Consider the following 27,510-nt stretch of genomic DNA (forward strand, 5'->3'; position numbering starts at 1 on the left):
CAGGATTTGAAGGAGGGTCTGACTCCTAGCCCATCTTCTTTCCACTTTATCACTTTTCCCCACTCGTTTTTTGTTTTCCTTTTTTCAGATTCTTTTCCATTATAGCTTACTATAAGATACTGAATATAGTTCCCTGTGCTCTACAGTAGGACCTTGGTGTTTATCTCTTTTATATGTAGTAGTTTGTATCTGCTAATCCCAAACTCCTAATTTATCCCTCCTCCCCCCCTTCCCCCTTTGGTAACCATAAGTCTGTTTTCTATGTCTGTGAGTCTGTTTCTGTTTTGTAAATAAGTTCATTTGTGTCATATTTTAGATTCCACATATAAGTGATATCATATGGTATTTGTCTTTCTCTTTCTGACTTCTTTCATGTAGAATGATAATCTCTAAGTCCATCCATGTTGCTGCAACTGGCATTATTTTATTCTTTTTGTGGCTGAGTAATATTCTATTGTATATATATATACGACATCTTCTTTATCCATTCATCTGTCGATAGACATTTAGGTTGTTTCCATGTCTTGGCTATTGTGAATGGTGCTGCTATGAACATAGGGGTGCATGTATCTTTTTGAATTATAGTTTTGTCCAGATATATGCCCAGGAGTGGGATTGCTGGATCATATGACAACTCTATTTTCAGTTTTTTGAGGAACCTCCATACTGTTTTCCATAGTGGCTGCACCAATTTATATTCCCACCAACAGTGTAGGAAAGTTTCCTTTTCTGCACACCCTCTCCAGCATTCATTATTTGTAGACTTTTTAATTATGACCATTCTGACCGATGTGAGGAAACAATAAAGAATTTACTGTATAGCACAAGGAACTATATTCAATATCTTGTAATAACCTATAATGGAAAAGAATCTGAAAAAGAATGTGTGTATCTGAATCACTTTGCTGTACACCTGAAACTAACACAATATGGTAAATCAACTATACTTCAATTTTAAAAAAAGGAAAAGAAATCAATTCATTATATGATATAAAAACACAATAATAGTATTATGTCCTTTCTTATAGTTGCCAAAATAAAACTCTAAGATGATAAGTTTTTAAAAAAGAAATAGATATATTTAACTTATACTGAAACTAGAATGAGTATTATATGTGAGAGCACATACCAGGGGAAATAAAGCCATGAGTGTGTCCTCTGAAGTGTGTCTTGATTTGCAAAACACGGGGTATTCAAGTTATTTTTCTTTTTTATAGCTTTATTGAGGTAGAGTTTACATACCACCAAATTTACCCATTTTAAGTATAGTTTGATGAGTTTTAGTAAGTGTACACCGTTGTGCAAGCTTCACTCAAATCTGGTTTTAGAACACTACCATCACCCCAAAATTCCGTCCTGCCTGTTTCCAGTCAATCTCGTTTCCCACTCCCAGCCCCAGGCAGCCACTGATCTAGTTCTGATTTTGTAGTTTTATCAGATAAATGGAATCATAGAGTCTTTTATGTCTGGTTTCTTTCACTTAGCATAATTTTGAGCTTTTACCCACGTTGCTGCACACATCAGTAGTTCATTCTTCGTTACTGCAGAGTCGCTTTCCATTATATGACTATCCCTCATTTTGTTTGTCTTTTCACCAATTGATGGACATTTGGATTATTTCCGATTTTTGTTTATTATCCAAAATGCTGCTGGGTACCTTTGCATACAAGTCTTTTTGAGGACATATGTTTTCATTACTCTTACGTAAATACCTAGGAGTGGAATTGCTGGGTTTATAACAAGTGTATTTTGACTTTTAAGAAATTGCCAAACTATCTTCCCAAGTGGTTACCTTTTTTACATTTTCGTAGCAATGTAGGAGAATTCCAGTTTCTCCACATGTTCACCACCACTTGATATGATCAGTCCTTTTAAAAATAGCTATTCAAATGGGTGTGCTGGTATCTCATTTTGGTTTTAAGTTGCATTTCCCTAATGATAAATTATACCGAACATCTTTTCATGTGTTTGTTAGCCATCTGTACATTTTCTTTGGGAAAGTATCTATCCAAATCATTTGCCTATTTTTTTTTTATTGTTTGTCTTACTTTTGAGTTGTAAGAGTTTTTTTATATGTTGTAGATACAAGTCCTTTATTAGTTTTATGATTTGTAAATATTTTTCTCCTAGTCTGTGGCTTATTTTCGCATTTCCTTATCGGTGTCTTTTGGAGCACACATGTTTTTAATTTTGATAATGTTCAATCTATCATTTTTTACCTATCATTTTTTTTCCTTTTATGGATTATACTTTTAGTATCATATCTAAGAAATCTAATCCAAGGTCACAAAGCTGTTCTCTTATTTGTATTAAAATTATTGAATTTCATTCCTTTATAAAGTATCAGGAATCATCTGGGGACTTCCCTGGCAGTCCAGTGGTTAAGACTCTGCACTTCCCCTGCCGGGGGCTCGGGTTCAATCCCTGGTCGGGGAACTAAGTTCCCCGTGCAAGTTGGCCAAAAATTAAAAAAAAAAAAAAAAAAAGAACCATCTGGATGCCACAACAATGCCTTGGCCATCTCTGTTTGTTAGTTTTATGCTTTAGTGGTTGTGCTGATGATAGGGATCAAGAGGCCAGGTATACTGTTGTCATTTTAAATAATTATAACTTGGCCCCAGAAGCCTTATATTTTCCATTCTGCTGAGCACCGTCCTCAAAAGGCTCCTTCCTGCCCGTTTGCCATCCATCTCCTCTGACCACCCCAGCGTCAGGCAGCCATTGATCTGGACATAACTGATTCTCAGATTATTGAGTTAAACTTGATTGAATCCTCTAAAATTTCCTGCACATTTTATTCTTTGCATGAGAAGATGGCACTCTTTTTTTAAACATTTATTTTATTGAATTTATTTTATTTTACTTACAATGTTGTGTTCGTTTCTGGTGTACAGCAAAGTGATTCAGTTATACATATATATATTTCATATTCTTTACCATTATGGTTTATTACAGGATACTGAATATAGTCCCCTGTGATGTACAGTAGGACCTTGTTTATCCATTCTATGTGTAATAGTTTGCATCTACTAATCCCAAACTTCCAATCCATCCCTACCCCATCCACCTCCTCCTTGGCAACCACAAGTCTGTTCTCCATGTCTCTGAGTCTGTTTCTGTTTCATGAATAAGTTCATTTGTGTCACGTTTTATATTCCGCATGTGAGTGATATTGTATGATATTTGTCTTTCTCTTTCTGACTTACTTCACTTAGTATGATCATCTCTACGTCCATCCATGTTGCTGCAAATGGCTATATTTCATTCTTTGTTATGGCTGAGTAGTATTCCACTGTATATATATGTACCACATCTTCTTTATCCATTCATCTGTCAGTGGACATTCAGGTTGTTTCCATGTCTTTGCTATTGTGAATAGTGCTGCTATGAATATAGAGGTGCATGTATTTTTTTTGAATTAGAGTTTTCGTCTTTTCCAGATATATGCCCAGGAGTGGGATTGCAGGATCATATGCAAGCCCTATTTTTAGTTTTTTGAGGAACCTCCATACTGTTTTCCATAGTGGCTATACCAACTTACATTCCCACCAACAGTGTAGAAGGGTTCCCTTCTCTGCCTGGAGTATTCTTGTTATTCTTCCAAGGCAGAGTTCAGCTCTTCATACTGAAGTCTTTCTTCTTCCCTCTTGAGCAGAATTGGTTGCATCCTACTTCCTGCTGCTAGTGAAGAACGTACCACGTTGTTTTACATTTGGTTACGTTCTCCTGAAGCACACTTCCCTCTCCCAAGCCCAGATTTGAGCACATCAGGGACATGAATTATGTCGAATTTGCTTTTGAATTGCCCCCCACCCAGAGTATCTGAAACTTAATAGGTATGCAATGAATTTTTTTTTCTTTTTTCTTAAATTGTATTAAAACAGACACAAGATAAAAGATACCATCTTAACCATTTGTAAGTGTACAGTTCAATGGAATTACGTACATTCACATTGTTATGCAACCATTATCACCATCCATCTCCAGAACTTTTTTCATCTTGCGCAACTGAACCTCTGTGCCCATCAAACAATAACTCCCCATTCCCCTCTTCCCCCACCCTTTGACGTACTCAGAAATGCATTCAGGATAACTTGTCTCCATTCAAACCCTCCCTCTCAATGGAAACCAAAAATACACCTTTCAAACATGACTATTGTTTTCTGGTTCTTATTTGTCTGTCTGACAGCTTAATCCAGTTTGCCAAGTCTGTACATAAGAACTAGGTCTCTTGAACTAGTTAAATGTAGGAACAGAGAAAAAAATGCGAATATATATATCCTGTTCTTATAACCAACTTTGATAAAACTCAGAAGTTAACCCGGAGCTGCTATTGAGTATTGACAGATCTGCTGGAGCAATTTCTAGAAGGGTAGTTAGGCCTTCTGAAAACAAAAACAAAATCTTTTTTTTCTCTACAAAACTTAGCAGAGAAGTTGGAGGCCAACAATTAAAGTTTTGTACTCCAGCAAAGGCCTAGAACACCCTTTTCAAAAATTCTTGAAGTAGACAGAAAGCTAAACTTTGAAAGCTTTCCTCAGACAGGCTAATTGGACATATTTAAGGTGCTGCCCTTGGCCTAGTGAGGTTGGGCAAGGGGGGGCCCAATGTTTACCAACTTAATCCTGAGCCTGCTGACCCAGCAGGGAGAGAAAGGACTTTTAAGTTTCTTCTGCCCATGACTGGGTGGCCCCTACACTCACACCCAATACCCAATGAAAGCCATATCCAGCTGTTCCCTTCTGCTCTGGAAATGTCTCTGGGGTCCCTTGGTCTCCAGCCTTATTCTTGGTGGTCTCCCTTGGTATCCTGTCTGTTACCTCTTTCCTGATTGCATCCTTTGCCCAGCCCTTTCACTCCTACACTCTGTCAGCAGCTCTGCCAGCCTTTTGAATTCCCTTCTCCAAAAGATGTTCAACTTGGCTCCCCTGGACACAGGGATCCAGCAAGTGACACCCAGACCCAGAAGCCACTGCCCAGTGTCAGCTGAGAGCCCCCAAGCCCACTCCTCTCTGAGAAAGCACTGGGCACAGAAGTGCCTTACCTGCTTCCATCCACCTGCCCTTTGTTTGAGAGAGTACTCATTTCTGCATTCCTGCCTTGCCTACCTTTATCAGATCCAATAACCAGCAGCCTTGTGGAATCTGACGCTTAGCTCTCTTTTTTTTTCCTGGTTTTTTTTTCCTTCTGCTGTGGTATCTCAATGGCTGTACTGCTGGTGGCTACTTTATTAGATTCCACTTACATTACAGCAGGTGCAGCTCTCGTAATTCCGAGTAGGGCTGAAAGAGACCTTAGAGGTAGTCAAAGCATGAGCCCTTGTAGAGGGGCTTCTGTGTAAATGTTTTCCTTCAAATAGTTATGATTCCTTACATGTGCTTAAAAATTTTATTTTTCATAGGTATTTTTCTGCCCAGCTTCTTTATGAATTACCACAATTTCCAAACAAAAAAGTGCTAATAATAATAATGTAACTTGGAAATTTCTAACAGCTGCAGCATTTCTTCTTTCATTGCTTTGTCTTCGTCCCCCTGTCTCACTTTTTCTTCTTACTTCCCAACTCTCTTTCCGGAAAGCCACAAATATTTGTCTTTAGGAACTCAGTTTACCCACAAAAATTTTGTTCATGAATTACTCAACTGAAGAGCTGCAAAGAGGCTGTAATTCTAGGTTTAATGTTCCTATTAACCAACTTTGATGAAAACCAGAGGCTTTCCTCTTCTGATTCTTCCAGGGAGCTGGAAACTTGGACCAAGAGTGCTTTCCTCTGGATGATGCTTCTAACCTGCTCTTTGAGTTGTTATTTCTTCCACACCATAGCAGTGAAATTCCATATTTCTTCTATGAAGTCCCTTTAAGTAGTGATAGAAATAGAATATGATCTTTTTATAGAAAAAGGTGGTTCCTGAGAAGGCACACAAACAGAATATTCTAGAGCTTTGACTGTTGGCTTGATTGAATCTCACATTGCAGAGAACAGTGTTTCTGACGTTCACGCTTTCATGTGCTTTGCTTCTATAGAGAATATGGACTCCTGAGGTCTCCTGAGGAGCTAATATTTAACTTCCTGGAGACTGAATTCTATTCTAAATGCCAGGAGGAGGATGCACTTTGAAGTAAATCTGACAAATCCTCTTCGAAGCAAATGATCACTTCCTGATTTTTTTATAAATGCAGATTTTCACATAGCCTGTTTAAAGAAAATTAAATGTTCCAGGAATTAAATATGAATTACTCCCCTGTTTGGCTGGTAAATCCTTTGTAGTAGAAAATGCATATGAGCAAGTGACTGGGATTTGTTCTTTATATAAAATAGCCTCTAGCTGGAATGAAGGGTTTCCAGCTATTTAGTTGATGGTAATACACCTTCCCCAGCACTGATAACCAGTGGAAAACACGATTTTTCATGTCATGTCAGACTCCATTTCTCATTTTCACAGTCCCGTTGTGATTATATAGAGCCTGGATACCTTAGCAAAATGCATCTTGAAATGTTACTGTGAGGATTATAGTCATCTGTGACGTGGCAGGAGGGACAGCCTTTGGATTTGATCAGTCCGGGCATTCTGCCTGCTCACCCCCATGCCCAGGCCCAGGTCTGGGGGAAACCCAAGTTACAGGAAAGAGGGATTCAGAAATGCAGCTGGACGGAAGGCAGAGGAGATGGTCGCAGCCAACCAGCACCCACACAGCCCTTGCGTACCACCATCATCCCGCCCGCTGGCTCATCACTGAGAGGAAACAATACAACGGCCCTCCTGTAGCATGTGACTTCTGAAACTCTTTCCAGAAAGGCACCTTCAGATTTACTGTGAGCCAAGCATGCTCTCTGGGGCAGAGATAGTGGTGCTCCAGAGATATTCACAGGCACTGGACATTTCCCAGAACCCCTTGTGGTTGGAGTCATTGACTCCCTCCGGTCCACGGGTGGTGAGCAAAAGATGTGACATCACCTCTGGGTGGCGGCAGTTCAGAGCAGGAGAACACGGGGACTCTGGAAGCCACGTATTGAGATGGCAGCCTCACAATATGGTGGAGCCTCTGTCAGCCTAGAGCAGAGCCCCTTGCCCACCCCCACTGGACATTTGCAAGAGTGGGGTATAAACTGTACTGTGCTAAGTGCTGAGACCTCTGGGTTAATTTCTGCCAGCGGTTTAGGCTAATTCTCTCTCCAGCTCTTTCTTCTCCCCATCCCCCCAACTCAGGCCATTTAGGAGAAGAGCACACTGAGATCTGACCCCTGCCGTGCATCTCCACCCTGAATGGCTCATACCATTTCGCAAGAATAACAGTTTGTAAATGCTGGCTTCTTATCTTTGACATTTGACATAATTTTTTTAAAGTGACTAGCCTGCCAAGGCATTCCAGAATGCTGTTTTCTACTATTAAATGGCCGCCATGTTGCCATGTGTTGTTTACTTGACAAATAGGTAAGGTAGAGCCCATGTAGAATATTAATACCCTGCATGACCTTTTCTGCTGGAGGTTTTAATAAAGTGTTTCTGATCCTTACATCTTTTCGGTGGTATTTATAGAAATCTCCGTTTAGGAGAAGATAAATAGAGCCAGAGCTTGTTTCGGTGACTTGACAAATGTTTCTGAATATATAATGATCGAGGCCCATATTCAGAATTAAATTCCCATTTCTCAGACTTCACCTTTAGAGCAGTTCCCTACTTTCCATTTTTAAAAATTGGAACTTTGTTTCTGTTTCATAATCTGAAGGAAATCACCTGGGAAGCGGACCTTGTGATAAAGGAAGAAACCTGTCTCTAAGGCCTGCCTTTCCCCTTCTCCTTCCCCTTTTCTTCAATTCCCTGTTTAGTAGGTGAGTGCGTAGGTGCAAGTAGAAGCCGAGATTGAGCACTGGCAAATTCTGGTCTGATTCATGAAGATGGGAAGGTAGGAGCTACACAGGGCTCCCTCTCACCCTGTCCTCTAGCTTAATTTTTGCTTTTCTGTGTTAGAAATAGATTGATATAATCCCTGAGACTCTAAATTAGACATGATCCACAATTATTTTAGTGTAAAAAGTTTTGTTTGATGTCAGTAGTAACTATTTTCTATTGATTGAGTACAAGTTTTATATGAGAAATATAACTTAAGTCTGTGTCCTTTGGCTGGACCAACATATATACAAGGAAGTATATCTAGGAAAAAACAAAATGATAGATCATTTTAGAGGGAAAACCGACATCACCAGACTATTTATTTAGGATTGCTGTGGCTCCAGCCATGATCTTGTAAGAAGATCTGTGCATCTGAATCATCAGAACTCTTAAATGGGCAAATGAGCATCTTTCTGGTTGCAAGAAATAGCCGATCTGAGTTTATCTTAATTAATTGTTTCAGGTATGTGTGGCTACATAACAAATCACCCCCAAATTTTGTGGCTTGAAACAATTGATTATTTTTTGTAATTCTGAGGGTTTGTTAACCCTCAGATGACTGGCATCTGGTTGTTCTGTTCTCAGATGGTTCTTCTGTTACGTATAGTTCAACAAGTCACTTACTCAGCTGATTTTAGCTGGGAGCTCAGTAGGGCCCAAAAAGTCCAAGATGATCTTTCATCTCCCCAAGGTCTCTTTCTCCTCTTTCCTCTCACCATACATAGTCTAGCTAAGCTTCCCGGAGGGGACATTACAAGAGGAAAGCCCAGTGTGCAAATGCTCATCATACCTCTGCTTGCATAATCCTTGCTAAAATCCCATTGGCCAAAGCATGTCCCATGGCCGAGCCCAGAGTCGTAGTGAGAGGGGACTCCACACAGGGACACACGCTGGAGGAGTGCTTCCTGTGGACCACTGATGTAACAGTCTACCTGCCACGTTAGTGAAGGCTCGCTTTAGAGTTCACACGATGGAAGAAAGACAGGAAGACCTTTCAACCGCAAGCACTATTCTGGCGAACCTCATAGAGAATTGGAACGTTGCTTGGGATGCCAGGAGTTTGAGAGACCTGGTGATCACGGAGCAAGTGCAGCAAGTCCTTGGCATCACCTGCCAGGCGTTCCACCAATGCCGTGGGCACTCAGTGACTGTCTGCTTCTACTGATCCTGTCGCCGCCCACTGCTTCATTCTGCTCGGGACACCTCCCATGCCCTGCTTACTCATGGTTCCTCATGCTGCCTTGCCTCTGTGTCATCTTTGGCCTTTGTTCCTGCTCCAAACTGTTGACTCATTCTCTCTTTCTGCCTCATATTCACGCTGCCCACGAGAAAGGAATTTACTACCACTTCGTTGGTCACTCTCCAACCCTCTAAAATAGCCAAGTCATCTTACAGGCTCTACATGGCCTTTGGTCAGACACCCACGCCTGATTCTTCCAGCCCCGGTCAGGATGGTGGCGTCGGTGCCGAAAGACAGACTGTGAACATGGCAAGCATTTGAGGGAATAGTCTCCTCTCTGATCTGTTTAGCTAATTGTGATTGGATTCAGAAGTGGGGGTGAGGAAGGCTTCTTTTGAGAGACCCTAGTCCCTTTCTCTCTTACTCCACCCATCCTTCCTTTTCTCGTCAGCTCTCTCACCCCTGAAGCCGATCCTGACAACTGTCATCAGATAATTGGCTGGACAAGTGTGGGACAGGTGCCACCCTTGGTCATGGTCGCCATTAGCCTCACCCATATGGACTTTTCATTAAGCATGCTTTATCGTTTGTTTTAGATCTCTCAGTTAATCATCCTTTACTGTTTCCTTTCTTGTAATTTCTGTGCTAAATTAAGGAGGTGTGAAAAAGCCCGTATCCAAATAATTTCGTGTGTTGCAAATAACTAGATTTTATTGAAAGACTTGGCTGTTTTTGATCATCTAACTTCAATGGCAAAAAGGCTTTAAAATTGTTTTCTATATCCAAGCGGTCCTTAAAATATTGTGTTGTGTATGATTTTAGACCTCTTCATGCATGAACTGTCCCTAGAATAATTCACAAAACTTGGTGTTAGTAACCCTTCCAAGGGAGAAACTGAGTTGTTGTGCTGCTTACTTTTTTTTTTTTTTTTAATTTATTTATTTATTTATTTATTTATGGCTGTGTTGGGTCTTCGTTTCTGTGCGAGGGCTTTCTCTAGTTGCGGCAAGTGGGGGCCACTCTTCATCGCGGTGCGCGGGCCTCTCACTATCGCGGCCTCTCTTGTTGCGGAGCACAGGCTCCAGACGCGCAGGCTCAGTAATTGTGGCTCACGGGCCTAGTCGCTCCGCGGCATGTGGGATCCTCCCAGACCAGGGCTCGAACCCATGTGCCCTGCATTGGCAGGCAGATTCTCAACCACTGCGCCACCAGGGAAGCCCTGCTTACTTTGAATTATATGGTCTTTTGTACCTTATGAATGTTGTGCCATGTGCATGTATATTGCCTACCTTCTTTGAGGCATTTTAAATATTTTTAATTTTTAAAATTTTTGTGGTTCCCTTTTTGTTTTAAGTTGATGAATAGTTGATTTACAATGTTTCAGGTATACAGCAAAGTGATTCAGATAACTATAAATATAGATATATATTCTTTTTCAGATTCTTTTCCATTATAGTTTATTATAAGATATTGAATATAGTTCCCTATGCTATACAGTAGGTCCTTATTAGTTATCTATTTTATATATAGTTGTGTTTATCTGTCAATCACAAATTCCCAATTGATCCCTCCTCCCCTTTCCCCTTTGGTAGCCATAAGTTTGTTTTCTATGTCTGTCAGTCTATTTCTGTTTTGTAAATAAGTCCATTTGTACCATTTTTTTAGATTCCACATAGAAGTGATATCATATGATATTTGTCTGTTTCTATCTGACTTACTTCACTTAGTATGATAATCTCTAGTCCATCCATGTTGCTGCAAATGGCATAATTTCATTCTTTTTTATGGCTGAGTAATATTCCCTTGTATATATGTACCACACCTTCTTTATCCATTCATCTGTCAGTGGACATTTAGGTTGCTTCCATGTCTTGGCTACTGTGAATAGTGCTGCTGTGAACATTGGGGTACACGTATCTTTTCGAATTAGAGTTTTTGTCTTTTCCAGACATATGCCCAGGAGTGGGATTACTGGATCATATGATGACTCTATTTTTAGTGTTTTAAGAAACCTCCATATTGTTCTCCATAGTTACATTGCCTACTTTTAAAATTAACTTTCTAAAAGTGTGTCTTGCCTACAGTCTCCTACCTTGTGGTTCCCTTCAAAGGCCAGGGCCAGCATGTGGTACAATTCCAGCAGGCCCTGTTCATATGCCATCCAGTGTGAAGGGGCCCCTGAAGTTGTACTCTGAGCCACACCGGGAAGATCTTCTGTAGATATTCACAAACCATTAGCACTTTGTTTTTTAACATCAGTGACTAAACTTGGTAATTCTGTTTGCTTATTGGCTAAATGCAAAATAAGAGGATATGAGAAGAAGGGAAATGCTAGGGCTTCTCAGGGTGTGACAGGCTGAAAGCTCTAGAACTTTTTGGAAGAACTGGAGCTCTGGGTCTGTCACTTCACATACCTTGTGTGTGTCCTTAAGCAAATGACTTTACCATCCTGCATCTCAGGTTCCTTACCAGTAAACTGGGAAATGAAATAGAGTTTCCCTTTTGGAGTTATTGGCAAGATGAGATAAATTAATACATGGAACAAACTCAAAGTGATTCCTGGCACATAGAAGGTCTCAATGAATAATGGCCACCATGATTGGTTTTTTCCTCATCTGTTTAATGGGTATAATACCTGCTTTCCTATTTTCTGTGATTTTTATGAATACCAAATAACATAATCAGTTAGAGTGCTCTGAGGAATGGAGATTTGAGCTATTATCAAGATGTATCCTGTCATCTATTATTTGGTTAAAAAACATCTATTAATTATTCACCTTTCCTTTGGTACTATTCCAGGTTCTAGCTACCAGATTCCTTGTAGAATCTCTATTATGGGACATCCCTTTGGGCTGGGAGGGAATTAGAAATGTGTTCCTTTGCTTCACAAAGTTTGCCTTGTTATTTGAAAAGATCGTTACAATCTCTAGAGTCACATAATCCCAAACTACTTTTTTCTAAGGCGCATTCCTGGTAGTGGAGTTGTGTAGGTTTGTGTGACTTTGTTCATGTGTTAATTATACGAAGTCTTTGTCCATTTCTCTCTAATCTTCCTTCCATAGTCTCAGACTCAAAACCAGTGACTGACGAGCACAAGCACGGGCTAGGAATGGGCATTAGTGTGCTTTTTCCTTTTGGTAAATGTTTAACAAAATATAAAAAGTAACCATCCCAATACTACTCCGCCGTAAAAAAGAGTGAAATAATGCCATTTGCAGCAACATGGATGGACCTAGAGACTGTCATACTGCGTGAAGTAAGTCAGACAGAGAAAGACAAATATATAATATCACTTACATGTGGAATCTAAAATATGACACAAATGAAGTTATTTACAAAACAGAAACAGATTCGTAGACATGGAGAACAGACTTGCGGTTACCAAAGGGGAAAGGGGTTGGGAGAGGGATAAATTAGGAGTTTGGGATTAGCAGATACAAACTACTATATATAAAATAGATAAATAACAGGGTCCTACTGTATAGCACAGGGAACTATATTTAACGTCCTGTAATAAACCATAATGGAAAAGAATATATATATACACATATACATGTATATTGATATATAACAATCACTTTGCCGTACATCAGAAACTAACACAACATTGTAAATCAACTATACCTCAATTTAAAAAAGAAAGGAACCATCCCGAGTTGATTGCTGAAAAACGCCTTTCACAGTCAAGATGATGCCACTTCCAGTTAGCTATCCACTCAGTGAGGCCAGCCGCTGAGGGCTCACCAGAGCAATAATTAGTGTGCCAAAGGGCATCCAGTCACATAAGCATCTTTGTTTACTGGCTTAGAGAGTAGATCGTGTTACACTGTGCAGTCAGCATTGAACCACCCATGTTGGGAAGCTGAAAAGTACAGACAGGCTAGAATGAAGTGGTAAGTAATGCATGGCCTTCTGGTTCGAGTGGAGAGCCGCTGTATTTTTTTTTATTCAAATAATTTCAGTTTTCACTTGAGAAAAACGAAGATTTTCTTTTCTTTCTAATGACAAGACTTCTTAAGCAACAAGAGAGCTGTGTTGCTTGGGCTTAATATGAATCCTTTGTCAAAACCTTAGGTTTTTCTTTTAAAATATATGGTAAAAATGTGAGGCAACATGTGCTGTATGGTTCAATATGAATTTTAGGCAACAGAAGTAAGGAAATCTTGAATTGCGTTTCTTTCCTAATGATGAAAAGTTTACTAAAGGAGGGAGATTTTTTTTTTCCTTCTGTTAAGAGATTCTGTAGGTAATACATGAAAACTTGCTTTGAACGGAGTGAAATGAAGTGAAATAGTAAAAGGCTTTCCTGTTTATCATTACTCTGGGTTATTTTAACAATATATGTGGTTTTAAATGTCAGGATGATTTATATTCTGAAGATGAACCTGTCATTTGCCTGATTCAAGCATGCTTTAAAATGTCTGTGGCAAATATTTTTTGAAAATTATAAGCTATATTGTGCTAACATGCCCTCTAGCCTTGACTAAACAAGATGCTGCTATTTCAAATGGGGGTTTCATTCATTTTAATTTAATTGCATTAACCATTTAGTTTTAGTTCACGATTCTCATGTAAGATAGAATGACCATCATTTTTCCAAGGTAAACTGAAAGACAGGTGGGCTCCTGGCAGGGCAGGGTGCTGACATCAGGACTCCCCGAGTGCAGAAGCAATGGTTTTTCTTTGTGAGACTTGCAAAGCCCATCACTCTTCAAGAGAGAAAGCTCAGTTTTCTGTAGCTGTATTTGATTTTCACTGTGACTGAGTGCCGGGGACCTAATGCTGTCCTTGGGTGTTGGGTTATTCACCTGTGATGGCATTCATAGGAGAAGTCGGTGATTTTCCATGGGCAGGATTTGGAGGGTGGGCTGGGCCATTGCTTTGGACTCCCCAAACAGAATCTACACTGGAGATGATTTTGTGGCTATTGGTTTAAATGAACTTACAGCTTCTGAAGAGAGACCACATCTTCATTTCCTGTAGTTCATGACCTCCTCTCACTGTGAAGATTTACTCATGTCTCTTTAAGTAAGTGTTGTTTCAGTTTTTCTTAAGATTTTTATTTTTTTTTTTATATAACACTGTGATTTAATGTGGAATATTTTATTCCATCTATATTCTGAAAAGGCAAAGCAGGTTGAATGATACTTTCTTTTATATGACGTTGTCTCATTGTTTTCTCTGTTCTGAAGGATGAATAGTTAAGGCATCCAGGCAAAATAAATAATGAACGAAGAACTTGGAAATTGTATGTAGTTGCTTAAGATCTTACGGGCATTACAATTTCTTAGTACATCTTTTAGAAAGTGTTTTAGTTCTCTGGCATCTGTTCAGAAAGCTAGGCACTTAAATTGAATAAACTCAATTAGCTTGACACACAAATCAGGCAGGTATGCCTTTTGTTTTCTTGGTGCTTGGTTCTGTCGTTTTCTCTCAGTATGTGTAATATGTAACATTGACTTGTTTTAGTGCCATTTGTGCCATTTATGTTTATTTTCCTTGAAGCTTATGTGTAAATTCACAATTAGCGTTTCAACAACAAAGAATCATGAGAGACCTAAGTAAATTCGATTAAATGGTATAGATCTGCTTTGCATGCACAGAAAGACAGTCTGGTTTATATTTTGGTTAGAAATGGTTGGGCGAGCTTTTCTACCGGCCTCTCGATGTTTAATGGTCATGATTGTTTATATATTATAATACGGAAAGACAAATTTCCTGGATCTTAAATGAAACCACACAGTATGGATGTTTCATTCACAAAATAATATTTATATATGTATAATGCCTATGTTTAGCATATTTTTTTGTATTTGTTTAGCAAGAAATGTCCAACTATAATTATAATCAGGTTCAAATCAGAACTCAGCTGCTAGCAAAACACATGTTGTCAGCACTGTTTCATTTTTCTTTTATACATTTAAGCTCTCTTCCATACACAGACATGATATGCCAACTAATTTGACCATATTGACAAGAGTTTGGTTTTTAAATCAAGTAATGTAAATATAAATATAGCCTCAGGCAGACTGTGGTCGGAGTGCCTATCTGAATACAACCTCACCTTTCCCCTTTCCCCCCTTCACTTTTTTTCTACCAATATTTATTTACTCCCTACCATGTGCCAGGCACTGTGATGAGCTCTGGGGACACAATGGGGAACAGGAAAGATGTGGTCCCTACCCTTCGAGGCTTTCAGTTCAGTGGGAAAGATGGACACTTTAAAAATACACGATTACACAAATAATTCAGTAATTAAGCTGTAAGAACGATCCTAGTTTATAATAATGACATCCCTACCTTCTCAAGAGAGCCATTGGTCACTCACACTTCTCTTTATTAACGAGAAGATGTGATTAAACCTGTCATTGCAGGTAGAGGTCTGTTGTAGGACAGAGGTCTGTATTCTGTGTGCTCATGTTCTCTTGCACTTTCATGTGCAAGGCATACTTACGTGATAGGAGAGGAATACAAAGATGGGAGAGGCTCAATCTTTGCCTGAAGGAGTAGGGGAGAGAGCATGCGTACCCCCAAAAAAGTCTATCACTGTATCTACCTGTATACTCTATGTGACGAATAAAACATCATTTCAGGGATTCTCAGAGAGTGAAATGCCTTCTAGTTTGAGTGATCAGCTCATGTTGGCTTGGCCAAAAAGTTCATTCAGGTTTTTCCATAAGATGTTACAAAAAAACCCAAATGAACTTTTTGGCCAACCCAATAAATGCTCTATAAAGAAATCCATTGGACATTGTTGAGGAAATATGGTGGAGAGGGCATTCAGGTAAAAGGAATAGAATAAACCAAGGCAAGAAGTTAGGAAAATTCAAAGCATGTTGAAGGATTGACCCAAGAAAGAAAAGCAGAATCAGACAGTCAAACAAAAAAGAATACTTACATGACGATAGGGGGAAATGAGGTTGGTGGGATAAATTGAGACCAGGTCATTGCAGTTTTTGTATTACTTATTTAAGGATATATTGAACTTTAATCGGGTAGGTCCCATGGGGCTACTCCCAGTATTTGACCAAAGACCCTTAGCAAAACTAATCAGCACTGTTTAGGAGGTGACTGCAGTGAAGAAGACCTGGAACTCAGAGCCCAGGCATAGCTGTTGCCACGGTCTAGGTAGGAGATGGAGAAGGCCAGAATTCTTGGTGGTTCAACCGGTAAATCAGTGTTTGGGGTTTGAAGCAAATTGGCAACCATGCCCTGAACTTTCCCAGAGGTAATCTCTAGAAAGGAGAAGCCATTAGGCCTCCCCTTCAAAGGCACACCTTCTAACCAATTTATAAGCCAAGTTTTCCTGATCTATTAGGAACATGGTAGCCTCTAATATAAAGCAGATATTTAAAATGGGAAAAACAGAAGAATGGCAAAGTTGACATATTTTGCTTGACATCACTACAAATATTCTGACCTAATTTTAGCTGATTTATGAATAAATGATTCTCCCAGTCTTCAGAGTGAAATATTTAAAAGTTAGAGTTCCATTTAGAGTTCATGTATAATACAGAACTGATTTTCTGTGCTGCCGACTTCCTCTCTTCATTCCTCCTTTTTTTAAAAATGCACGATAATTCTTCTCCTATCCTTTTTCAGTTTCCTGCATGAGACTTATTTAAACGTTGCACACACGTCTTTTGTGAAAGAAGAAAAGGAAATTCAGCTTGTGGGGCTCAGCGGGAGTTCAGCTAATGCAGCTTAAAATAATGATGCCGAAAAAGAAGCACTTATCTGCAGGCAGAGCACCCCTGATACTCTTCCTGTGCCAGATGATTAGTGCACTGGAAGTCCCTCTTGATCGTAAGTATTAACGTTGGAAAGCTGTTAGGCCCGGCAGTCAGACCCTCCCCGGCATTTACCATCACTCTGAACCGTGTGGATGGAGCAGATGTCTGTGTGATCCTGAAGAGTGAATCAAAACTAATTTGGCTTTTACCTTCAGCACCCTGTGTTTATAAAGAATCAGACCCTAGAAATGGCCATTGAATCGGTCAGACACATTGTCCCTTCCCTGTCATTATCTGTCCCTCCCCTCAGGTGCTTTTGGTGTACCATGGGGGGTGCTGACCAGAGAAGGAGTGAATTGTGAGCTGCCCTGATCCTCCCAACAGGCAACTCTTTATAGAAGCCGTCCCGCAAGAAAACTATAGGAATCGCTTTAAAATGATCACAGAGACCGCCCCCCGCCCCCGTTTATCCTGTCCCCGCATCTCCACCTTCTTTCTTCATATACTAAGAGTGAAAAGATCATCTCTCAGCCAACCCCACGCCCTCTGTATCCCCAAACTACCCACGGCTCGTTTCTCTGGATTCAGACAAGGCAAAATTCACTTTTGAGTTTTGGATCTTAAATATGAGTTTAGAGCTAGGAAATATATCTTATCTAAAGCCTAGTGAAAGGTCTTTGTTTTTAAAACAGTGATCAAAGACCAAGATGTCAATGTTGAGAATTAAACAAGTCTTCGGCAAAATTACTATTTAAAATGGAGCAAGTAACAGCTACTATAAGAGCCCACCCTTTCCTGAATAAAGTACTGTATATACTGCACTCTCCCTGGGCTGGGTGGCCTGTTTGTAAGAAATAAATATAATGCTAGGTGCCAACGGGTCACTTTTCCTGCAACGGAAAGCAGAATTTGAAATCTGGACTAATACTGTACTTCAGAACTGATTTATTCTTCATCCCTAATCAGCATGACCTCTTTAAATCCATTAGCTTCTTGAATAGAACATCTGTTTGGCGAGCTTTCCAAGGTACAAGGAAGGTACACTTTCCCCGGGGCGATTCAATTGTTGGGATGTCAATTTTTTTTTTTTTGCCAAAGAGGTTGCAACTGCCAGTGGGAAGACAATTAAGAAGAGATGTGATTGGCCCCATACTTTGTTGACTCCCTTTTCTGTGCATCTTTAGTCTAAAGTGGAAGAAAATGCAACATTCTCCTTCTTTTCAAAAGATATTCATTCAGTGACCTTAATTTCAGTTAAAAAGAAAAAAAAAAAGAGATATGATTGGTTAAGCCCATTGGAGTTGGAATGCCTAAGTAAGCATTCGCCCTAATGGATGTATAGAAGAAAGAGCATTTGAGAGAAATGCTTTTGTTCTCTCTTCTGTTAAATATATTCCCCTTTAATCTGACTGCTCAATCTTACAATCAGAGGGAAACAGTCACCTACGGCTAACTCAATTATCGCTGCTAATGGAGAAGAGCAGAACCATGATGAAAAGAAAGTCACAGGCAACCCAGGCGCTCCTGCATTAACCTTTGCAAGTAGTAATGACAGGCAGCACAGCAGAATCATGTGAATTGCATGCTAATGTAACTTCTTCCCTGCCCCTATTCCTTATCCCCCCTTTCCGTGAGCTGCTCCTTGGGGTGGGTACTAGCAAACACTGGGTGACTGAGGAATTCTGAAGCAGAAACATGCTAACAGTCTGAAAAGTGCAATTACCGACTTGGCGATTAACCGTAGAAATATAAAAACCACAAATCAGTGTTGGATTTGGCTTGGATGGAGCACTGTCATTGTAGCAATGTCCCATTGTTAGGTATTATCACCATGTGCGTAGTGATGTCTGGGATAATAGGATCAGACACAACACAGTATGTGACAACTCAGATTAATTGTAGATTTCAGCTGTTTTTCAAATTGAATGTAATTACTTGTCCAGCACAACACGTATGGAATGGAATTAGCCATTCCTATTCCTGGCAGAATCATTTTTTGGCCTACAGCATCCCTTTTGTTCTTCCATATGTGTATGTAGAAAGGTCTGCTTCAGGAATAAACGAAACCTTTAATGGGAGTTTCTTTCCCTTGCTACTTCACAACCTCTACCTTTGCTCTACTGGTTTTTTAGGTCAAATAAAATAGGCAAGATGCCCCTTTTATCTTCAGGGTGCTAACGTTCTTATTACTAACACCTGATTTTCTTTAATCCTGTTTGCCCACTCACCTGCTGATATTGATGGGGAAAAAGCAAAACTTCTTGAAGACTGTAAGTGTCTTTCCGTCATTACCAGGCAGTGTGAAAATTTGACTGTGTCTTTGTTTTTGAATGAATGCTGTGAATTAAAACGCACAATTTTGTTTTCGTGACTAACGTCTTTTTAAGCGTGTGTGTTTACTGTGGCTAATCATTGCATTTAAATTCCAAGAAGCAGGTTTAATCTATTCCTTGCATGAATTCTGAAGACTCAGGTATTCCTGTCTTTCTTTTACCAATATTCTGGGCTACTAACTTCTGAGCTTTGTTCACATCTGATGTAACTCAGTGAGAAAATTCACAAAATTTGAAGAGAATGTCTGGTTCTAAATGCTATTAAAGGCTTGCTGGAATAAAAACATGTCTTTGGGTATATATAGGAGGTGGGTGCATGAAAATGCTTCACCCGAGTTCGCTCTCAAACTTCTTCAACCTGTAGGACTGGGTAGACTAGTGTTTCTAAGTGTCATCAGTATAATGGCCCAGAGAATTTGAGTATTGTTTTGAGGTATGCAAAAGACAGGCACCCCCATTCACATCGTCTCTGAGTGGCGTGCTCTAATCAAAAACTGCTGCCTCTGACAGTAGGGTAACATCTGTCATCTACCTAAAAAAGTAGTTTTCAGGCATTTGAAAAATTCTTTGATATTAGATTAGCCAGGAAAATTATATAAAATCACCTTTTTCCCTTATTACTTCAAAGCCCTTGTTAGTTGCCAGATGACCTAAGCACGGTTCAAAGAGGTACATCTAGGTGGTAAACTCCTAGCAGTTACGCATGGCAGCTAAGCCAGCTCTGTTACAGACACATGAATAGAAGTTCTGGGTCTGCAACCATCACCCTTGCACCTCTGTGACTTACAGAAAAGCACAAAGAATTGGACTGAGTCACTCCTAAAAATCTCCCTACCCACCACCTATGCCCACCAATCCCTGAGTGGGAAATTCTAGGCTTCTTTCCATCATTCCAAACTCTCTACTCCCAAAGCCTGAAGGATCACTCCAAAGTGAAGCTGGTCTAATTAAAAATGATTATGATAGTAATTTAAATACAGCTAACATCACTGAACCATTGTAGGACTGGAATGTACTAAGAATTTTACACAAATTATTTTATTTAATTTTCCCAGCAACCCTAGGAGGTGGATACTACTTTTAAACCCTATTTTTCCTCTATGGAAACGAGGGCTTACAGAAGTTTAAGAAACTTGCTTGAAGTCTCACAGCTGGTAAGAAATAAGACAGACTAGTTCTTAACCACTAGCCCAAACTGTTAACCAGCTTTGGTAACTGCCGGCTAGAAGAATGAGTGTCCTGTGAACAGTGCTAGAGGCTGGGAAGAGCAGCTGGCTAAGGAGGATGAGGAAGGGATGGATATTGCGAAAGGAGTTGAAATTGACGCTGTGCAGTATCCCACAGTTAATAGGTGCACAATAAATGATGGCAATTATGAGTTTCATTTTTTATCTATATTTTAGGTGTTATTTGGATGTTTAGTAAGAGATGTCTGGTGAACAGCCCCGAGACTGCAGACAAAGCAAGAGAAGAGATCCATGTTTACAGATTTATAAGGCATTGAACATGGAAATGATCAATTTAGCCCTGGAAACAATTCACCACAGGAAAGAAAGACAAAAGCTGAGGACGATTATTAAGCTTTGGGAAATACTTGATTGACAGGTGGAAGAAGTTTCACAAAGGAAGCACAGAGCATAGGTGGAGAGGAAAGGGACGATCCAGAATATGAAAAATGATGCAGATAAGTCTTTACATGGTAAAGATGTCCTGTACATTATGAGATGTTTAGCAGCATCCCTGGCCTCTACCCACCAGATACCAGGACCACCCCCATCCCAGTGGTGACAACCAAGATGGACTCTGGATGTGGCCAGATGTCCCCCAAGGACTGGGGGCAAATGGCCCCTGGTTGAGAACCACTGGTCTGTGTAAACAGCTCTCCTTCGAGTCGTGCAAGGCAGTGGCTTCCACCAGGAGAGTTCGCTTCTCTTCTCTGCTTTGTGCCTTCCTAGTCAAGCTATTTTGCTACTCTGAGCAACAAAAGAAGTCAAAATGGATTATTTCTCCAGTCCCTTCCTGTTCTACACTCTGTGATTCTGATTTCACAAGAAGGAAGACATGGTAATCTTAGAGTGACCTGAACATCAAATGTCCACGTACCAGCTTTTTTCAGATTCAGTTGCTCCAGATCAGAACGGTTTATCCCTACAATTTGATAATAAATGACCAGATAACACTTTGAAGTGTGAAATGAGAATATTGTTTCCTAAAACAGAGAGCTTCCCAATTCAATTTCTCTTCTAAAGAAGTTTGCTTTATCTTTGTTCCTAGTAGCCACCTACCTCCTGGCTCTAATAAGACATGTCAAGTCTCTAATTTTAACCATCTTTTTCACGTTAGCTTCTCAAATATATTTGTTACCAATGTATTAATTTACATGAGCCCAGTAATGAACTACAAGTCAGTTACTCTTTCGCAAGAAAGATACAAATTTACCTCATAACTTAAATTTCATTGAAAGGCATCATTTGAATCAAAGCTATCAGAGAAATTTCTCATTGTTACATCAGAAATGAAACTATCTTAATTTTAAGCTTATATTGGTAATTATTTTCCCAAACTTTCCATGTGGGAAAATGGGCTTTATGAGCACATATAAAGTAACCAAAAGGGAGTTATGCCTTGACTCCAAAATTTTAGGAGTCTTTTAGCTAAAAATCTGCTGAGGGGGTGTGCTACCACAGTAGAAATTACTAAAAACATTTGGAGCATATTTAGTCTAGGGTAAGTGATTTTGATATAGAAAAAAGTGATTGCTATTATGATATTAAATGATTTATTTCTTTACATTGTTCTTCTTTCTACCATTAAGTGGTACAACCTCCAACCATTACTCAACAGTCTCCAAAAGATTACATTATTGACCCACGGGAGAATATTGTAATCCAGTGTGAGGCCAAAGGGAAACCTCCTCCAAGGTGGGTGTGCTTTCTGCTGTTATAATACTGATAATAAGCATTGATATTCATGTTGAAGTTAATTTCAGGTCCTGCATATTATTAAAGTATCATTTGTAGGTTCATTGTTCTGTCTCTCTGCTTAATTAAATTCAGTTGATTCTTCTCAAAAACCCAGATGGTTGCATTTCCATACTGATACCTTTCTGTGATATGCTAAAAAATTGTGGGAAGATGTGGAAAGAGCCTTCTGATGGCCTTATGACATGGGCAAATTCCTTCTCTATGGGCCTCAGTTTACAGATAAATGTAAAATAAAGAAGTTGAACTTGACAACTTCTAAGATCTCTCCTAGCTCTCTACAAGTCTATAAAATAGCCCCAAGTGGTTTTCCAAACATGGCAGTGTTCAGCACTCAGGATTCTCCATATGCACCGTGGCATGACCACTGTACAGCCTTTTAGAGTTGGGAGAGACATTAGACATTGTCTGGTCCAACCAGTATATCTTATAGATGGGGAACTGATGCCCAGTAATGCTAGGTTAACCTAACCAAGGTCCCACAGCTCCTTAGTGGATGATCCATAACTTGTCCAATAATATATGGAAATTCTGGAGAGTTGGATTATTATTATTGAGAGATAATGTGTATTTTTTTAAGTTATAAAGAAGGGAAATTATCTCAATATTTTATTTCCAAGTTTGTCTATGACCAGCCTTATTAATCTATCACAGACTGGCACCGGAGAAAAAAATTACCAAAGTATATCAAAAACTTCCATCAAAGGTTGGCTTCAAAACAATCTCTTCTGTCACATTATTAGAAACCCTCGAGCACTGAGGCCCTAATGTGATGTCCTTTGATGACACCCCTTTTAGTTTAACATTTAATTAATAGCTCCTGTAACTCTCTGTTAGGCAGGATTTCTCTACCTCAGCTCTGTTGATATTTTGGGCTGGGTAATTTTTTGCTGTGGAGACAAGAGCTTTCCTGTGCACTGTGGGATACTTTGCAGCATCCCTGGCCTCTACCTACAATAAGCCAGCAGCAGCCAACACCGCTGTCCCCTACCCTAGGAGTTGTGACAACTCCTGCTATAAAGATAAGCAGTGGGAAGGGAAATCCAAGAGGGCTTGGAAATCATGGGAAAGTTTAGAGATTCATGCTTTTGTAAGAGCATGGCCATTGTTGATTTGTGACCAGTTATCAAGTATTTGATTACTTGGGCACTGGGACTTTTATATAAGGCAGTCTTTTACATAAATAAAACTGAAAAAGAAGACTTTCCGTTGACAATTTGAAATACTTCCTAAGAAATTTACAAAAATCATCTCTAGAATTAAAAATTCTCAAAATATATTTGATATACAATGATCACTTTTAATAACCGACACTTAAAACACCACTGAACTCATGTTTCTTCCTCTCCTCCCAACTCATACTTTGCATTTTGGTAACTTGACACTGGTCTGATCACTTTTAAACACACACATATATTAGTACTTGTGAAGGCCTTTCTTCTTACACTTCAGCCCAGAGCAAATCTTTATAGGCAGGTTATCAATTCTATGAACAATGGAGTTTACAGTAAAAATGCTAATAAAGCTCTAAGAGAGTGTGCCTCGGAGACCTACGTCCTATATTTTCTTTGAAAAATGACAGGCAATTTGTATGCATGATTTCTTTATTGAGTCAGATTTTGGTTAGTTCTAATGAAGACATGTACCTTAGTATGTATGGCCGGCACTTTTCTCGAAGTCATAATTCAATGAAACGTTTTAGGTATGGAGCCTATTGCTCTTTTACTGAATACTAAAATCTAACCATTATTTAGAAATCCATAAAACTGCTAGGAATTTGTTAGAGAGGAAATAATCCTGTTTTTCTGGACTGTAAACAAGCTTAATCCTTTATGCGTTGGGCAGTTTCTCCTGGACCCGAAATGGGACTCATTTCGACATAGATAAAGACCCTCTTGTCACCATGAAGTCTGGCTCGGGAACCCTCACAGTCAACATCATGAGCGAGGGGAAAGCAGAGACGTATGAAGGAGTTTATCAGTGTACAGCCAGGAACGAACGCGGGGCTGCAATTTCTAATAACATTGTCATCCGTCCATCCAGTAAGTCGGACCTGTTCACCAAACAGGACCCTTTTTAAAGTATAACTCCAACCCCGGCATCTGTTACACCATGTAAATACCATTACAAGAAAGCAATGACGTTGATTCCAATCCTCTGAAAATCATCACCCCTTTCCACTTGACATCAATTCCTCAGCCTAATGCTTTGCCAATCCAATGTGTCTTTTGTACAAGTCCAGAATAAAACACCAGGGGTAAGAAAAGTGTATTTTTCCTCAAATTGATCTAATCATTAATTTCTCATGAATCTTATGTATAAGCATACTCCAAACAGCCAGATGGAAATAAATTAGGTGTGAAATGGGTAATTGATGTCTCAGTGTTACTTCTTTAAATGTTTTTTTAATTGAAGTATGGTTCATGTACAATATTATAAAAGTTACAGGTGTACAATTTTTAAATGTTATACTCCATTTATAGATATAAAATATTGGCCATATCCCCCATGTTGTACAATATATCCTTGTAGCTTATTTTTTTTTAACATCTTTATTGGAGTATAATTGCTTTACAATGGTGTGTTAGTTTCTGCTTTATAACAAAGTGAATCAGCTATACATATACATATATCCCCATATCTCTTCCCTCTTGCGTCTCCCTCCCACCCTCCCTATCCCACCCCTCTAGGTGGTCACAAAGCACCGAGCTGATCTCCCTGTGCTATAGGGCTGCTTCCCACTAGCTATCTATTTTACATTTGGTAGTGTATATATGTTACTACCACTCTCTCACTTCATCCCAGCTTGCCGTTCCCCCTCCCCATGTCCTCAAGTCCATTCTCTACGTCTGCATCTTTATTCTTGTCCTGCCCCTAGGTTCTTCAGAACCTTTTTTTGTTTTTTTTTTTTAGATTCCGTATATATGTGTTAGCATACGGTATTTGTTTTTCTCTTTCTGACTTACTTCACTCTGTATGACAGACTCTAGATCTATCCACCTCACTACAAATAACTCAATTTCGTTTCTTTTTATGGCTGAGTAATATTCCATTGTATATATGTGCCACATCTTCTTTACCCATTCATCTGTTGATGGACACTTAGGTTGCTTCCATGTCCTGGCTATTGTAAATAGTGCTGCAATGAACACTGTGGTACATGACTCTTTTTGAATTGTGGTTTTCTCAGGGTATATGCCCCGTAGTAGGATTGCTGGGTCATATGGTAGTTCTATTTTTAGTTTTTTAAGGAACCTCCATTCTGTTCTCCATAGTGGCTGTATCAATTTACATTCCCACCAAGAGTGCAAGAGGGTTCCCTGTTCTCCACACCCTCTCCAGCATTTATTGTTTGTAGATATTTTGATGATGCCCATTCTGACTGGTGTGAGGTGATACCTCATTATAGTTTTGATTTGCATTTCTCTAATGATTAGTGATGTTGAGCATCCTTTCATGCGTTTGTTGGCAATCTGTATATCTTCTTTGGAGAAATGTCTATTTAGGTCTTCTGCCCATTTTTGGATTGGGTTGTTTGTTTTTTTGATATGGAGCTGCATAAATGTTGGAGATTAATCCTTTGTCAGTTGCTTCATTTGCAAATATTTTCTCCCATTCTGAGGGTTGTCTTTTTGTCTTGTTTATGGTTTCCTTTGCTGTGCAAAAGGTTTTAAGTTTCTTTAGGTCCAATTTGTTTATTTTTGTTTTTATTTCCATTTCTCTAGGAGATGGGTCAAAAAGGATCTTGCTGTGATTTATGTCATGGAGTGTTCTGCCTATGTTTTCCTCTAAGAGTTTGATAGTGTCTGGCCTTACATTTAGGTCTTTAATCCATTTTGAATTTATTTTTATGTATGGTGATAGGGAGTGTTCTAATTTCATTCTTTTACATGTAGCTGTCCAGTTTTCCCAGCACCACTTATTGAAGAGGCTGTCTTTTCTCTATTGTATATTCTTGCCTCCTTTATCAAAGATAAGGTGACCATATGTGCATGGGTTTACCTCTGGGCTTTCTATCCTGTTCCATTGATGTATATTTCTGTTTTTGTGCCAGTACCATACTGTCTTGATTACTGTAGCTTTGTAGTATAGTCTGAAGTCAGGGAGCCTGATTCCTCCAGCTCCGTTTTTCTTTCTCAAATTGCTTTGCCTATTCGGGGTCTTTCGTGTTTCCATACAAATTGTGAAATTTTTTGTTCTAGTTCTGTGAAAAATGCCATTGGTAATTTGATAGGGATTGCATTGAATCTGTAGATTGCTTTGGGTAGTAGAGTCATTTTCACAATATTGATTCTTCCAATCCAAGAACATGGTATATCTCTCCATCTGTTTGTGTCATCTTTGATTTCTTTCATCAGTGTCTTATAGTTTTCTGAGTACAGGTCTTTTACCTCCTTAGGTAGGTTTATTCCTAGGTATTTTATTCTTTTTGTTGCAATGGTAAATGGGAGTGTTTCCTTAATTTCTCTTTCAGATTTTTCATCATTAGTGTATAGGAATGCACGAGATTTCTGTGTGTTAACTTTGTATCCTGCTACTTTACCAAATTCATTGATTAGCTCTAGTAGTTTTCTGGTAGCCTCTTTAGGATTCTCTGTGTATAGTATCATGTCATCTACAAACAGTGACAGCTTTACTTCTTCTTTTCCGATTTGGATTCCTTTTATTTCTTTTTCTTCTCTGATTGTTGTGGCTAAAACTTCCAAAACTATGTTGAATAATAGTGGTGAGAGTGGACAAAATTGTCTTGTTCCTGATCTTAGAGGAAATGGTTTCAGTTTTTCACCATTGAGAACGATGTTGGCTGTGGGTTTGTCATATATGGCCTCTATTATGTTGAGGAAAGTTTCCTCTATGCCTACTTTCTGGAGGGTTTTTATCATAAATGGGCGTTGAATTTTGTCAAACGCTTTTTCTGCATCTATTGAGATGATCATATGGGTTTTCTCCTTCAAATTGTTCATATGGTTTCTCACATTGATTGATTTGCATATATTGAAGAATCCTTGCATTCCTGGGGTAATCCCCACTTGATCATGGTGTATGATCCTTTTAATGTGCTGTTGGATTCTGTTTGCTAGTATTTCGTTGAGGAGTTTTGCATCTATGTTCATCAGTGATATTGGCCTTTAGTTTTCTTTTTTTGTAGTTTCTTTGTCTGGTTTTGGTATCAGGGTGATGGTGGCCTCATAGAATGAGTTTGGGAGTGTTCCTCCCTCTGCTATATTTTGGAAGAGTTTGAGAAGGATAGGTGTTAGCTCTTCTCTAAATGTTTGATAGAATTCGCCTGTGAAGGCATCTCGTCCTGGGCTTTTGTTTGTTGGAAGATTTTTAATAACAATTTCAATTTCAGTGCTTGTGATTGGTCTGTTCATATTTTCTATTTCTTCCTGG

General features: G+C 39.2%; 1 protein-coding gene across 2 annotated transcripts in view; it reads left to right on the plus strand.

Annotated features, from left to right (window-relative positions):
• Positions 1 to 27,510, plus strand: part of NRCAM (neuronal cell adhesion molecule) — a 245,235-nt gene that overhangs the window by 144,376 nt on the left and 73,349 nt on the right. For both annotated transcript variants that reach the window (XM_061197587.1, XM_061197588.1), the window contains exons 3-5: positions 16,672 to 16,875; positions 21,951 to 22,056; positions 23,962 to 24,158. In XM_061197587.1, the coding sequence (XP_061053570.1) occupies positions 16,767 to 16,875; positions 21,951 to 22,056; positions 23,962 to 24,158 (412 nt within the window). In that variant the 5' untranslated portion in view covers positions 16,672 to 16,766. The remainder of the gene's footprint in view (positions 1 to 16,671; positions 16,876 to 21,950; positions 22,057 to 23,961; positions 24,159 to 27,510) is intronic.

The sequence above is a fragment of the Eubalaena glacialis genome, chromosome 8, assembly GCF_028564815.1.
Source record: "Eubalaena glacialis isolate mEubGla1 chromosome 8, mEubGla1.1.hap2.+ XY, whole genome shotgun sequence".
Classification (NCBI taxonomy): Eukaryota; Metazoa; Chordata; class Mammalia; order Artiodactyla; family Balaenidae; genus Eubalaena; species Eubalaena glacialis.